Source organism: Podarcis melisellensis, assembly GCF_964234715.1.
Source record: "Podarcis melisellensis genome assembly, chromosome: 2".
NCBI lineage: Eukaryota > Metazoa > Chordata > Lepidosauria > Squamata > Lacertidae > Podarcis > Podarcis melisellensis.
Window position 1 is genome coordinate 13,475,367 of NC_138529.1, and position 14,220 is coordinate 13,489,586.

The following is a 14,220-nucleotide window of genomic DNA, read 5'->3' on the forward strand; positions in this document are numbered from 1 at the left end:
CGCCGCCGCCGCGTTGTGAGGACCCTGCCGGGCGCAGCCGCTGCCGCTCCTTTCCTCAGGCGTCTGCTGCCGCTCTTCAACCTTGGTCTGGCCTGCTTCCCTTCTCTCCCCCCCGCCCACCCCCGGACTTCCCTCTTCTCCTCGAGGCGGCCGCTGGTTTTCGCCCCTTCGCCGCCGCCGCCGCCGCGTCAGGTTCTCGCCGCTCCTCGCTCGCCATGACCTTGTTGACTGCCAGCAGCAGGGCGGCCGCGCGCCTCTTGGGTGCCAAGGTGAGGTGAAATTCTCTCTCTCGCCTCCCTCCCCCCCCCCGCCGGCCATTTCGCCCTTCCCGGGCCCTGTGACGGGCCGCCCTTAAAGGGGCCGCGCCCTCCACGAGACTTGCCCGGAGGCCTCGCGAGGGGTGGGAGGCTGTGTGGCGCGTGTTTGGGGGGTGGGGGGTTGCGTCCCAACTCTTGCTAAGGAACAGCAGCTGGGATCTTCCGGATCCCTTGGGATCTGCCGTTGCAGGGGGCGGAGGGGGGGGGGAGTTCGTCTTGCCCTGGTTCTGTGCAACTTGGGTGTTCCCGTATCAGAGCAGGAGGGCTCTTAAATCTCAGGGTCGTGGGTTCGAGACGCTGGGCAAAAAAAAAATTGTTTTTTTTAAAATCCTGCATTGCAGGGGGTTGGGCTAGATGACCCTGGGGGGGGCACCCCCTTCCAGCTCTAAGATTATGGGAATTCGTAGGGCGCGGGGTCTCGTAACGCGATTGTAGCCATGCCAGTGGGGAGTGGGGCCTGTGCTGGGGTACATCTGTGTCCTTGGGGTGGGACTGCCTTATCTACCGCCTTATCCACCGCTCCACTTCCACGTTTCTCTTTCAGAGGACGTTGCGTTAGGTCTAGGCTTGTTGAAAGATGTTCTCGACTTTATTACCCTGTTAGGTTACTGCTTCCCCTCCCGTATGAAATCTTAAAGGGAGAGGGATCTTTATTATGTCCCCCCCCCGGGGGGGGATGTGGGGTGGAGAATGATAGAAAGACAACGAAATGGTGAACTGCGGTGGTTGGTTGGTGGGTAAGAGGTAGAAGAAGAAACTGTTGCTGTGTAATATATATCCCTTTCTCCTCTCTTCCCATTAAGAGGGTTGACTTCATTTTGAGATTTCCATGATCATATGTTTTGGGAATATCAGGCCTTGGCAATTGCAGACTTGGCTTTTTCCTGTTCACGTGACCTCTGGATGGGAAACTGCTCATTCCCTCTGACAGGGGCGGTTGTATGCTCCCTCCCCCAGTCTTAAGTTTGGTATCTAGGGGAAAGGTGCAGCAGGCATATTCTGGTTCCTTTTTATAGCATGTGGATTGAAGCAGCTAAACTGGTGCATGTTGGTGGAAATGTAGCTAAGCTAGGAAACTGTGCCTCCTTTCCCACCTCTTGTGTGATCCCCACCCTTATTAAACAACTTGATCACCTTTAAGCTTCTCCTAGGATGCTTAGAGGGCAAAAGGGTCAGCTGTCAAAAGGGTGAAGTTGGGATGGAGTATCCCTTAAGATGAGTAATCAACGTCATGCTGCTGGTTGCTAGTATTTCCTAAAGTGGAAGAAATACTAGCAATTGTTTCATGGAAGGGAAACAATGCATGAATCTATAAATTAATGTTTGCTGCCTGGCTCACACCCCAGCATGGTGGAATGTTGGAAGGGCAAAGTAGGCCTCTAGTCTAATGTATTTGGAAAGTAGTGCAGCTTCCTAGTAAGCATTTTCTTTTGCTGCAAGATTGCAGTGATAAAGTTGTGGGATGTATTAGAGGCATCAAACGCACCATGTACACATATCCTGTAACAAGTGACATTTCTTGAAAGCAGTCTCTTTCTATTGGGCTATTTTCCAAGTGCCCATTTTTTCTTCGTGATCTGTGTTCTCCTTTGCTACAGTCTAATTTTCTGCCTTCTACTGAAAGTTCAATATGCTGTTTGCTGTTGTCTTGCTGAAAAGTCTGGCTGTGGCTTTTTCCCTAGGATAAAGGGCCACTTGACAATTTTATTTGAACTCCAGACTCACTAAATTCCCTAACCAATCGATTGCAAATGGCTAATCCCAGAGCATTTATTTTGGGCTTATTTACCTTTTCCCCATTCCTGACTTTTGCCTGCTCTGTTGCTGTACTTTGACTAAATTTTGATGACTGAGAAAATCTGTTCTGTTTCTGTGTAGTACAGATATGCAGCAGGACAAGTAGATAGTGAAGTTAAAATTAGGACATACTTAACTTGGGTCTGAAACAAAAGCCAGATGAGCCAGACTTGTAGTGACCCGAGTAAGCTCTTCATCTCTCAGGTCCTAATCCTCTCCCAAATACCACCCCCCTTTTCCTTTTTTGATTGCTGGCTTTTTATTTCTCTTTTAAATTTTGCTGCTTGGTGTGCTGCCTGTTCTTTCTCTTCAGGGAGTAATTGCATTTCCAGCACTCTTAATTGTATTATGTAGGTGTCTGGAGTGTCTATGTGGGTTTCAGCTTTCTCTGTGATACTTACAATGCTGGGCTGAAATTGTAGATATTTGAGCAGGGGTGAGGGGGAGGCAAATTGTGGGTCCTACATGTGGAGTATTTGTCTTGCTTATAGTGTAATTATTGGGATGTAGTATTTGGATCTGCTCAAATCTGGTGTGGTTGAGAACCATCCTGGATATGCAAGGGTCTCCAGGGATGTGTCTGGTTGCAGTTTCAACCATATACAGTATGTGAATGTTTTTCACAAGTGTTTATAACTACAAAGGAGCAATTAATGTTTTATTTATTTATTATTTGTTACATTCATTTCCTCCCAAAGGAACCCAGAGCAAGCATACAGATAACCTAACATTAAAAAATGCTCATCTAAAAAAACACACTGCAATAAAACAAAATTTGTGCCTTCTGCTGGTAAAGGTAATAAAAGCTTGGCTCCAATCACTGTTCCCTGAAAGTTCAAACAGGTGTGTTTTTTTAGTGGTGGGAAAATAATGTGTTGGGGGGCAACTGCACAGTACATTGTAGGAAGGAGCAATTAGCATTTTATTTATTTTTTGTTACATTCATTTCCTCCCAAAGGAGCCCAGAGCAAGCGTACATTGTAGAAAGGTGTCACCCTTTCCTTGGTAACTTTCCTTTATAGGTCTCTGGTCCTATTCATACCTTTGGGAAAGCAGGTATGCACAAAATATGTGGTGGGGTTGAGGTGGGCACTTGCCTGCATTGGCAATATAAGCTCTTCATCTTTATGCTCCCAATCCATCATTTCTTCTCCCAGCCATTTCCCCCTCTTCCTTTTTAATTGCTGTTCTCTTTTTCTGCCTCTTCTTCAAACAATAATTGCCAGTAGCAGGAGAAGGTCTGCCTTATCTTAGTTTTCCATCTGCAATCCCTGTTGCAGCTACGTGACTTCAGTTGCTAGCTGCAAAGAGGGGAGGCTGGTCTTTTGTATTTTCTGCTCTTGTATTGCTTTATCTGAGTTGTGTAAAGGAAGTGCCAAGTTCTTGAGTGTGCTCTTTGGCTGGACATACTTAATATATTGTCAAGTCACAGCATATATGCTGATAGTGTTAGTCCCAGTGATACGTATTCCATGGCCTCAAAAACATTGGGTGGGATACAACTAACTTGTTGGGGGAACCCCAGAACAGGCTTAGAAGTGCATTGGGGGGGGGAGTCCCATTGCATGAGTGGGCCTAATTCCTCAAACACATACCACACTTAGTGGTACCGTATTTTTCGCCCTATAGGACACACTTTTTCCCCTCCAAAAATGAAGGGGAAATGTGTGTGCGTCCTATGGGGCGAATGCAGGCTTTTGCTGAAGCCTGGAGAGCGAGAGGGGTCGGTGCGCACCGACCCCTCTCGCTCTCCAGGCTTCAGGAAGCTATCCGCAAGCCTTGGGAGCCCGGCGCCCCCCCCGAAGCACAGGGCGTGCCTGGGGGGGAAAAATAATTTCCCCCCTTTATTTCCCCACCCCCCCCCCCAAAATCTAGGTGTGTCCTATGGGGCAAAAAATACAGTACATTGAACGTATTCCACCCACTGTGTGGTTTTTAAAGAGCATGTGTCTCTTGCTTGCACATGTTAAGACTGTACTTGCCAATAAGATGTTACATTCAGGTTTGAATAGGTACTCTGAGCTGGGATTCTGTAATGGGGATGGCAGAACCTGTTTTCCCCCCAAGGATTCTTCTGGTTTACAGGTGAAGAAAGCCAGAGCTTTAGCGGGATGTAAGCTTGTATTCCCTGAAGCATTAATGGAGGAAGTAAGCTCTTGTTTGCATAAGGTTTACCTAAGAGTGGTTTCCTTATCTTGTCCTGATTTGTATTTTAAGAGTGTGGGAGAAACTTTGGGTGCGCTTGGGCAATTTGGTTGTTCTTGTGCAATTAGAAGTATATAAGATTCAGAGATCCACCCAGCCTCAGTCAGTGCCATATAGAAGTGCACCTTTCTTGTTTCGGAAAGAGATGGTGTGCTGGTAATAATCTCAGCTCTGCTACTGTTCCTGTAAACTCTTCACCAAATACTCTGCCTATCAGCAACTCAGTCCACTGCTCTTCTCTTAAAGAATGGGGTTTTGAGTTGAGAGTAGTCTGTTTGTAAATGACTAACCAAAATATGCTAGGAAGGGAAAGTGTACATGAACACACTAGCTCTGCATTCCCATGGCTGTTGTCCCTTGTGTGTTCTAGGGCAGCAGCCTGCACTTGGGAAACCACTTGCACTTGTTGAGTTCCCATGCATTTTGGAAAACTGGAAAAACAGGGTTCCAGAACAAAGGGAAGCTTCCATGAGTACAGGAGCCTTCCTTGCTGCAGGCAGATGTATTGGAACACACGGAGAATGATAGACCTGGAGGATGCAAGAGCTAGGGTGTTTGTGCATGCACTTTCATTTTAGTTAGACCCTATTACAAATGCCTGAATAAGTATAATGTGGAACTGCAACTCTTGGCAGCCTTGACTGTTTGAAAGAACCCCCTTTCTTTGTTCCTAAGTGTTATGCAGCATTTTCTCTTTTTGGGTGTTCCTTGGAACTCTACATGTGGATATTCAGAAGGACAAACAGGTTAATGTGCAGCATAAAGTTATTGAGGCTGGATAATGGACAGTGAGTGATCAAAGAAGTTTGGGAGTCGCTACAAGGAGCAATGTTTCAGAGTGGTCTCTTCGATAGCTCAAACTCTGCAGTAGGGACAGTAAGCCTCAAAAGGAAACCAGTTCCAAGGCTGCAACTTTGCTTTTGCAATCTAGCTGCAGGGGCATCAGGACTGATAACCATGACAGACATAACCTTGGTTGGAGACTAAGGATATATCCGCACTGGGCCTAAGAAGGAGCCCTCGAAGAGGAAGAAGCCTGCATTGTTGTCACTGGAACTAATAGAGCCCTGCTCTCCAGAGCCTTCCACATTAGTTTTAGTGGTGGTTTTTGTCTGTTTAATTCTGTAAGCTACTTTGTGTGTCCAAACACAGAAAAACAGGGTAAAAATAATAAAAGCAAACAACCCGATATCAGTAATTGAGAGGATCTCTTTCAGAAAGTATGTGCATGAAAATCCATTGCATATATTTGAGTGTTTGGGAAAAAAGACAGTATATAAATATAGTTAGTACTATAAATAAATAAGTAAGTAAATGAATTCACAGCCATGTTGTGTTAACTTTAAATAAGTTAAGGTGTGTAAAAAGCACAAAACAAACAGGTGCTTGTTGGGATTTTATATCTTGTAGGAAACTCTTCCTGCTGATTGGCAGTGGGTCTGCTACATGCAGCAGGTCCCTCTCATAACTCCTATTCCATAGTCACAGTTTCGTCCCAAGTCCATTATGTTAGAATTTGGGCCCCCTAAAGGGGCCAGTATTCCTGCTTTTGTCAAATCGACTTGAGTGATGGCCGAAGGAGAATGTGTATCTCAGTTTAATTTGGCACACCTGTAAGAGGAAAAAAACATTTTCTAGTACTATAGGCAAGTGCTGCTTTGAGAAACCTTTGCACGGTTTGGACCTCCCAAGTCAGATGGCATGATTCACGTTTCTTCCATGGTGAGTTATCGTCCTACTGAGTTTTGCTGGCAAGCTGGCGGTTGGCTGGATTGCATTACCCAGATCCTGATAACCAGGTTAAAATGACATGGATGTGCTTGGCTGGCCTTGCCACCTTAATTGCCCTTATTGTTGGGTGCATGCAGTCAAGCTAAACATTAAGGTCTGTTTAAAGTAGGTTGCATTCACTGAGCCATCTGACAGTGCCTCCAAATAAGGCGGGAACATTATTAGGATATTCTTTATATGTAGCTTCAGTATCCACACAAGAGAACAGGCTAAATCCAGGCCAGCAGCATTAAGGAATAAAGCACAGAAAATGTTGCTGCAGAGGTTGGATGTGGCTCTCTGGGTCACAGCTTGTTCACTAGTCTGTGCCTGAACAGATTTATATAGGAATCCCTTAATTGGCTCGGACTCCTGCTGGCAGATATAAACTGCCCTCTGCAGAAAGACAGCATTATCTTGAGTGAGGTCTTCTGATCTGCTGTCTGTATTCCCGTTGCAAGGGTGGGGTGTGACAGTTTAGCTTCTGAACTTTTCCATTACCTTCCTAGTAGGGATGCATCTAAGCTGTGAGGATTCCTTCCCTTCCAGAACAAAGAACATAGACTTTCCGAAGACCCTTCTGCCTTAGCGGCTGTCTTCTGTCTGTGCATGCAGATGTATGTGCATGCCCACTCCACTTAACATACCACTGCTAAAATGCTTTTGAGGAGCCAAACTTGTGGCTGGGCAACCTTTCCTTCTCAGTTATAGGTGGGAAATTGCTTTTATATCACAGCAAAAGCACATAATACACTTCAGGCCGTTCAGGTGTGATATGTCCATTGGTCGTGGAATCTATATGTAATTTGTTTTCTTGGTTTTAAAGAACATGTATGCAAAAACTCCCTCGTTCTCCTTGCTTCATAGGGACCGTTTTCAAAACTTTAGAAAGCTCAGCCTAAAACAAGACACAGGAAAAGGACAGTTTCTAGGGTCTATGGGGGGGCAGTTTTTTGTCCAGAGTTCTAGTTCTATCTTGACGTTTCTACTGTATTCCCATTCTGTTCTTTTAAGTGTTCTTCCTTTTATTGCTTTAGCATACCAGTCAACGGCAAGCGATGCTCTCTCTAAAGGTATAGCAAACATTTTGATCAAATTAGACCAGCCTTCCTCAACAAGTACCTTATGGAGTACAAATTCTGATCAACTCCAGCCAACATGGCAGACGGCCAAGAGATTATGGGAGTTGTAGTCCAAAACATCTGGAGGGAACTAGGTAGGGGAAATCTGAACTAGACCATTAAAATAAAACAGGTTATTTCATTTATAATATTTATGCCTTGCTTGTCCATTAATAATCCTGAAATGGTTAGGTTTAGTATTGTCATTATTATGTAATAACACAGTTGAGTGCAGGGTTTCTGTTTCCTTGGTGTAAAAACATGTCCCAAGGAAAAAGGCTGCTGGCAGTAGTAAAGCATAACCACTTGTCAGTAGTAACCTTATCAAACCCTAGTGTGTTCAACCTAACTGGGGTAGCTCAGTCGGTAGAGCATGAGAATCTTAATCTCTGGGTTGTGGATTTAAGCCCCATGTTGGGCAAATGATTCCTGCATTGCATAGGGTTGAATTAGATGACCCTCTTGGTCCCTTCCAACTCCATAATTCTATGATTCTACATGAGTAGTTTATTAGTAAATCCTCTGACCCAGCAACTCCATATGCTTCCAGTGGAATGTTTGCTGAAGCTCTAGGAGACAGCCTGTGAAAGCACATGGGGCTCATTATCTTTGCTTCTCTACCCTCTTGCTCATTCTTTTCTTAGGATGCTTTAAAAAGTAAAATAAACCCGTTTTCATATATTACATCTGGAAAGCGACTGCAGTTTCTAAATTTCAAGGTGAGCAGGTTTTCTCCATGACTTTGCAAAATTTCCTCACAACTGCGATAAATATTCCACAGTACAATACTTGAAAAGAGGTAGTGAAGGCATTCAAAATTGGAATAAGAAATATTTCAGTTTTCTGAAAAAAATATTGGTCTCTTATGAAGGCAGAGATTATTTAGGACCTAAGGCTCTTCCTTTGCTTTCTGTTTACGTACTTCCCTTCTTCTGAGTCAGAGCTTTCATGACTCTCATTTCTAAAGCACCAGATGCTTTAGATGTTTAGGAAAGAATAGGTCTGTTTATTTATTTTTAATACAATGCAATCTTGCTTGAGGCTTTCTTGTTTTCTTTCATTTGTAGAACAAAAAAATAAATAAAAATGGCTGCAGTCTTGCTTTTAAGAGTACTCTAGATTTCTCTAGGCATAATTTCCTGCTCTGGAAGCTGTAATGGTCATTTGTTCTTAAATTGGTTTACCAAGACATGGTGAATAACACTGGTTTCTTAGTTTTCCCTAGAGACAGCTTACTCCTTTTGTACCTATCCTGCAGGTGTTACCCAAATAATGCAAACACCTAGAAGGGAGAACTTCAACTGAAATTAAGCAAAGATTCACTGGTGTCAAACTTCAGAAGCTCAACACACTTCCACAGTAATCAATCCATAAATCAAATAGTAATATCCAGCACTATAAATAAATCATATCCTGCACTTTAAACACATTGAGCATTTAACCACTTGGATGACTCTCAGAAATTGGAGTCTTTTATCTGCCACCTTCCCTCCCAATTCTTGAGTGTGGTGGTTTTCAGTATGCATAGTATTTGTTTTCGTTTTTGAGAGGTATATCACATTGAGAAAGGAACTTGCCCGTGGAGGAGTTTCATATACAGGGTGGGGAATGGGATCTTGGACTCCTGCATCAATCAAAAGGTAACATTCTGTCCTGAGTACTTGGTTCTACTGAGAACAGTGGGAAGAAAGTGTGATATACAGTGGTACCTCGGCTTACAGACGCTTCAGGTTATAGACTCCACTAACCCAGAAATAGTACCTCGGGTTAAGAACTTTGCTTCATGATGAGAATAGAAATCACGCGGCGGCAGCAGGAGGCCCCATAAGTTAAAGTGGTATCTCAGGTTAAGAACAGTTTCAGGTTAAGAACGGACCTCCAGAACAAATTAAGTTCTTAACTCAAGGTACCACTGTACTGGTTGTTGGGGGCGAGGAAGCTTCCCCATGCTTTGAAGAGAGAAGGCCCTTCCCCAGCAGGGCAGTGCATCTAGGACCTGAGTCTCCTTTATGCCTTCTCTTTCAACTTAAATTTTAGGCTTACTCAGTCAAGGAAAAGGGGAACAAATGGGGAGCGCAAAATAGGATAGGGTTTTTGAGGTTGGTTGGGGTTTGTTTGGTTTTTTTGACATACTTTATCCTTGAATTCAGCAATGTCAGCTCCTGCTGGTATACTAAAAGAGAGAGAACATGCACAAGAGCTGGAAACCATACACAATGGAAAAAACAAAGATAAGTCTTATTAATAAAAATAATCAGATGGCAACTGTAGTACCTTACTAACATTATACAGTTGGCTTGCACAATGGCTTTCAGATGATTCATGAAAATTAATCCCTAGCCAAAGACTGCAGCCCCAAGTTGGACAAAGGAAAGTGGAGCCACAGAAGAGGCAGAGAGCTAGCAAAGAAATATCATAATGCAGTTAAGATGACACCTTGTGGTACAAACAATTCTCCTTTTGGTGGACTTCTTGTAATATACACAGTCCTTCCATGTAGAGATATCAGACTTGACTGTGCGATGCTGTCAGGTGGATACTAACGTGGGCATGTCACTATATTGTGTGGTTTTCCTGAACCCCAGAAATGTCTTATTCTGCTGATAGCTGGAGTGTCTGCTCTTTCACCGTCACCCCTTTCAAATGTGCAAATACCAGAGTTCTCATGGATTTACAAGTTCTCCAGAAACTTGAGTACTTTTCCAGCTCTCCATTTGCACTTTGACTAGATGTTTCTTTCCTAGGCAAACAATAGCTTGTGAAAGAAACTCATTCCTTATTCTCGGATTGCTTATCCTCAGAATTCTGTAGTGTTTACCAGAGCATTTCTGACTGAGTGCATACAGCAATGTATTTCTAGCCTCTCCTGGTGCAACTCAACACAGACTATAACTCTTCAGTTAGTGGCTGGGGCAGTCAGATGGGTGTGGTACAAATAATAAATTATTATTATTAACTTTGTGAGAGAGGTTACAAATATGGCAGGCTCCTTGGCTCACTCTAAAGCCTGACAGGATCATGTCACATTTATTATATTAGTTTTGTATTCTGTATTTTGTTAACTGGTGGCTGACAGGCAAGTGCACTCATGATATGAATAGAACCATGATCCTGCAGACAGTGTTAGAAACTGGGATAGAAAAGCTAGGAGCCAAATGGCTTCTGGGACCTGGGTTGTGGGCGCCGAAACAGAATGTATAGTCACCACTGGGGGGGTCAGCAACACTTTATTTTTTGCTTTGATAAGCATGAATTAATATGCAATTCACCTAAGTGACACATTGTTAATATCACATTTTTAGCAGAAATCGTTAATACATGTTTAATTTGGTGTTGACAATAAACATATTGGTACAGTGGTACCTCAGGTTACATATGCTTCAGGTTACAGACTCCGCTAACCCAGAAATAGTGCTTCAGGTTAAGAACTTTGCTTCAGGATAAGTACAGAAATTGTTCTCTGGCGGCGCGGCAGCAGCAGGAGGCCCCATTAGCTAAAGTGGTGCTTCAGGTTAAGAACAGTTTCAGGTTAAGTACAGACCTCCGGAACGAATTAAGTACTTAACCTGAGGTACCACTGTACCATACTTCAGTTTTCGAAATGCTTTGCTTTTTATTATTAAACTCCTTAACATAATGTCTATTCTTAACATATACTTCAAGTATTCAAAGCACATACATTTCAGTAATCCTTGAGTGTCAGCCAGGCACAAAAAATTGCACCCATACTTTTTGAGGTGCTTGCAAATGGAGAATCTTTAGGCACAAAATGTTCTCTGTGCCCTGCTAATTTCAAACCCTGCCTGCAGATGTTGGATTCCAGCTCTTATCAGCCCCATCTAGCATGGCCAGTGGTCAAAGCAACATCTGGAGGGCCAGTGATCCCTGATCTACTGCAGGCATGTGCTATAAAATATTTTCACCTTTCTCTCAAGCTTATTGTGCAATGGATCTGTATAGTTCGCCTAGAAACAACTTGTTGCAAAATCCGAATCTGACAGTCATTGGAGACACTGTATATGTTGTGGCAGAAAAGCAGTGGCAATTGTTATGTGCCACGTTGTCAGCTATTTAAATACCTGGTGGATTGTTGTTGTTTTTAAGCCTATAGTTTTAGACTCATACAAATGTGCATTACATTCAGAAGACTTTGGTATAATAGATTTTTTAAAATTAAAACCCATATTAAATATAAGGTTTGTGTTTTTATTTAAAGCAGCTAAAGCCACAGTGATTTAAGTTGGTTATAATAAAAGATGCTGCTTTATTTTTCCCAGAAGTTTATTAGACAGGCTTCTTGATCCATCAGGAACACCGTGAGCTCCAAAGGGTTGTGATATCCTCAAAGTGTACTGTTCTTCTCTCTCACACACATACACAGAAAATCAGCACCGTCAGATTTAGCAGCGTTTCTTTATCTTGCAAAAGCAAAATGTTGCCTGCAGATTATAATAACCCACTTCCTTGCCAGCCCACTTGCCTAGGTAACTACGTTAACCACATGTGTTTCAAAATATGAGACACAGCTTTTACTTTCCCATGTTGGTGGCTATTTGCAAGCCTGCTCCTGTTAAAGGGGAGCGGGTGTAACTAAGGTTAAAAACTTCACAAACTACCGTATTTTTCACTCTATAAGACACACCAGACCGCAAGACACACCTAGCTATTGGAGGAGGAAAACAAGAAAAGAAATATTCTGAATCTCAGAAGCCAGAACAGCAAGAGGGATCGCTACACAGTGAAAGCAGCAATCCCTCTTGCTGCTCTGGCTTCTGGGATAGCTGCGCAGCCTGCATTCGCTCCATAAGACGCACACACATTTCCCCTTACTTTTTAGGAGGGAAAAAGTGAGTCTTCTAGAGCAAAAAATATGGTAATTTGAAACATTATAGGCAACAGACTAGAGAATCCAAGTGCACGAGTTGTATAGCAAAATACAGGTTTATAAGATTCCCATTGCGAACTCCCATCACAGTGCTCTTGCATTCTTCACAGGACATGAATTTCTCTCTTCTTGAGGAACAACTGTGACTGTATGCAGTCCTCTTAATCCCTGAAATAGCAGGGTTCGGCCTCCTCCCTGTAAATGTTGCAGGAAATTACCATCTTCAGCTTGTCTTATGTGAATGGTTTTTTTCCTCCTTCTCAGCCTCCTCCTAATCAAGGGTTGTCCCAAGATAGTTCTCTAGGTCCAGAGTGGAAAAGGGATATTTGTTGCTTAGATACGGCTCTGGGAACCACACCATTCGCCCCAAAGCATCCTGCTGTTTACTTTTAATAGTGACCAAGCTTTTGCTGATTTGCTCTGAAGGGTAAAGCTGTTGCAAGTTAAAGCTTTCAGTGTACTGATTTTTGGCAGTAGCCTGGATCCTAGAATCATAGAGTTGGAAGAGACCACAAGGGCCATCGAGTCCAACCCCCTGCCGAGCAGGAAACACCATCAGAGCACTCCTGACATATGGTTGTCAAGCCATATGAATGTCGCTCCAAAAGAACATAGTGCTGCTGGAAGCTGCTGCCTTTGTTTATCCTGGATTATGTAGGGTGACTTTGGAAGAACTGTGGTGACACTGCTTGGTGGAGCTGTGGTAGCGCTCCTTCTGTTCCACGAGGCTTTATGTTCCAGGACTGTGTTCAATGGGCCTGGCCACCAGCAGCCTCTGCGGTGGAGTACCTGTCATCAGTCGCAGAGGAGCGCATGTTGAGCCAAGTAACTCGGTTGCTCCTGCGTGGCCTGTCCTGGAAGATAGGCAGGCAGGTATGCGCTGCTCAGAAGGCATTAAAAGCATAGAAGAGGTAAGCCGGGAGCCAAAAAAGGTGTTCAAAGGATGCTCAGAGGACACTTTCACAAGTGAAGAGCTAGTCAGCTGGGGGTTGGGAAAGTCTTGTCAGTAGTGCCCAGGGGACCGTTCATTGGAAACTGGCAGCTTGCAACTTGGCTAAATTCCTAGACTACATTGCTTTATTTTTCCTACTCAGTAGTGGGCTCTGAACATAGAAAGCTTCCTTATATAGAGTCACACCATTGGTTTGTCTAGTTCAGTATTGTCCACGCTGACTGTCAGTGGCTCTCCAGGGTTTTGGGCAACAGTCTTTTCCCAGCCCTAACTGGAAATAGCAGGGATTGAAACAGACCTTCTGCTTGCAGAACATGTGCTCTGCCGTTGAGCTATAGTCCTTTCCCATAGAGTCCTATGCCATAGTGCCATAGAGTCCTGACCTCTCTCAAAAGTTAGGAGGTGCCATCGGTTTTACAGATGTAGGATGCGTGTGTGTGGACTTTTGGTGTTCTGTGTCGCCCCAAAAACAAATCTAGAAATACACACACACACACACACACACACACACGGCACTTAATGCAATATTCTCCAGGCCAAAGGCTTTCTGTCAAATTGGCAGTGCTGCCAGTTATTAAATGTACTTTCAGTATTGCTGCGGCTCTGGTTCCATGCTTAAGTTCATTGAACTGATGCCACTGGACCTGATTGATAAGCTAATTGGTTTTAAGAAACCTCCATCTTGATGTAGTCTTAGAGTCATGCTGAGTCTTCCTGATTTCTCTCTGAAAACACTTTTCCTGTCAGCAGAATATGCTCAGCTGAGGCATAGGTTGCTCGAGTTCCAATATAGAAAGCGGTCACGGAAATCCCTTTGGCTTGTGTCCTGTCAGTGTCTGATAGGACCTGTCCCTTGGCTTTTGGCTGCCTCTCAAATTTGCTGGAATTTGTTTATTCCAAATACTTCATGACAGAGGGACAAAAGAATCATCAGTGGTCTGGACTGTTTCTTTTACTATACAGTAGAAAGCTTCCTGTCTGGCTGTAATCATATGAGGATGGTGGGATTAGTTTTTTTTAGTGTAAGGCTTCTGTGAGAAGGGGAAAAAAGGAAGCCCAAGGTCTCCTTCTTTGCCAGCTCTCTTTCTTCTGCTTCCTGTCTGCCATATTCCATGAACCCCCACCCCTCCTTCCTCTCTGCTACGGGGACTGGTTTGCAATGAAGACAAGAGT

At 43.8% G+C, this 14,220-nt stretch overlaps 1 protein-coding gene across 1 annotated transcript in view; it reads left to right on the forward strand.

Moving 5' to 3' along the window:
• The window catches only part of CS (citrate synthase), a 32,931-nt gene continuing 18,711 nt past the window's right edge, over window positions 1-14,220 (forward strand). Inside the window, exon 1 of the mRNA XM_081898882.1 lies at window positions 1-269. Within this exon, the coding sequence (XP_081755008.1) occupies window positions 216-269 (54 nt within the window). The 5' untranslated portion in view covers window positions 1-215. The remainder of the gene's footprint in view (window positions 270-14,220) is intronic.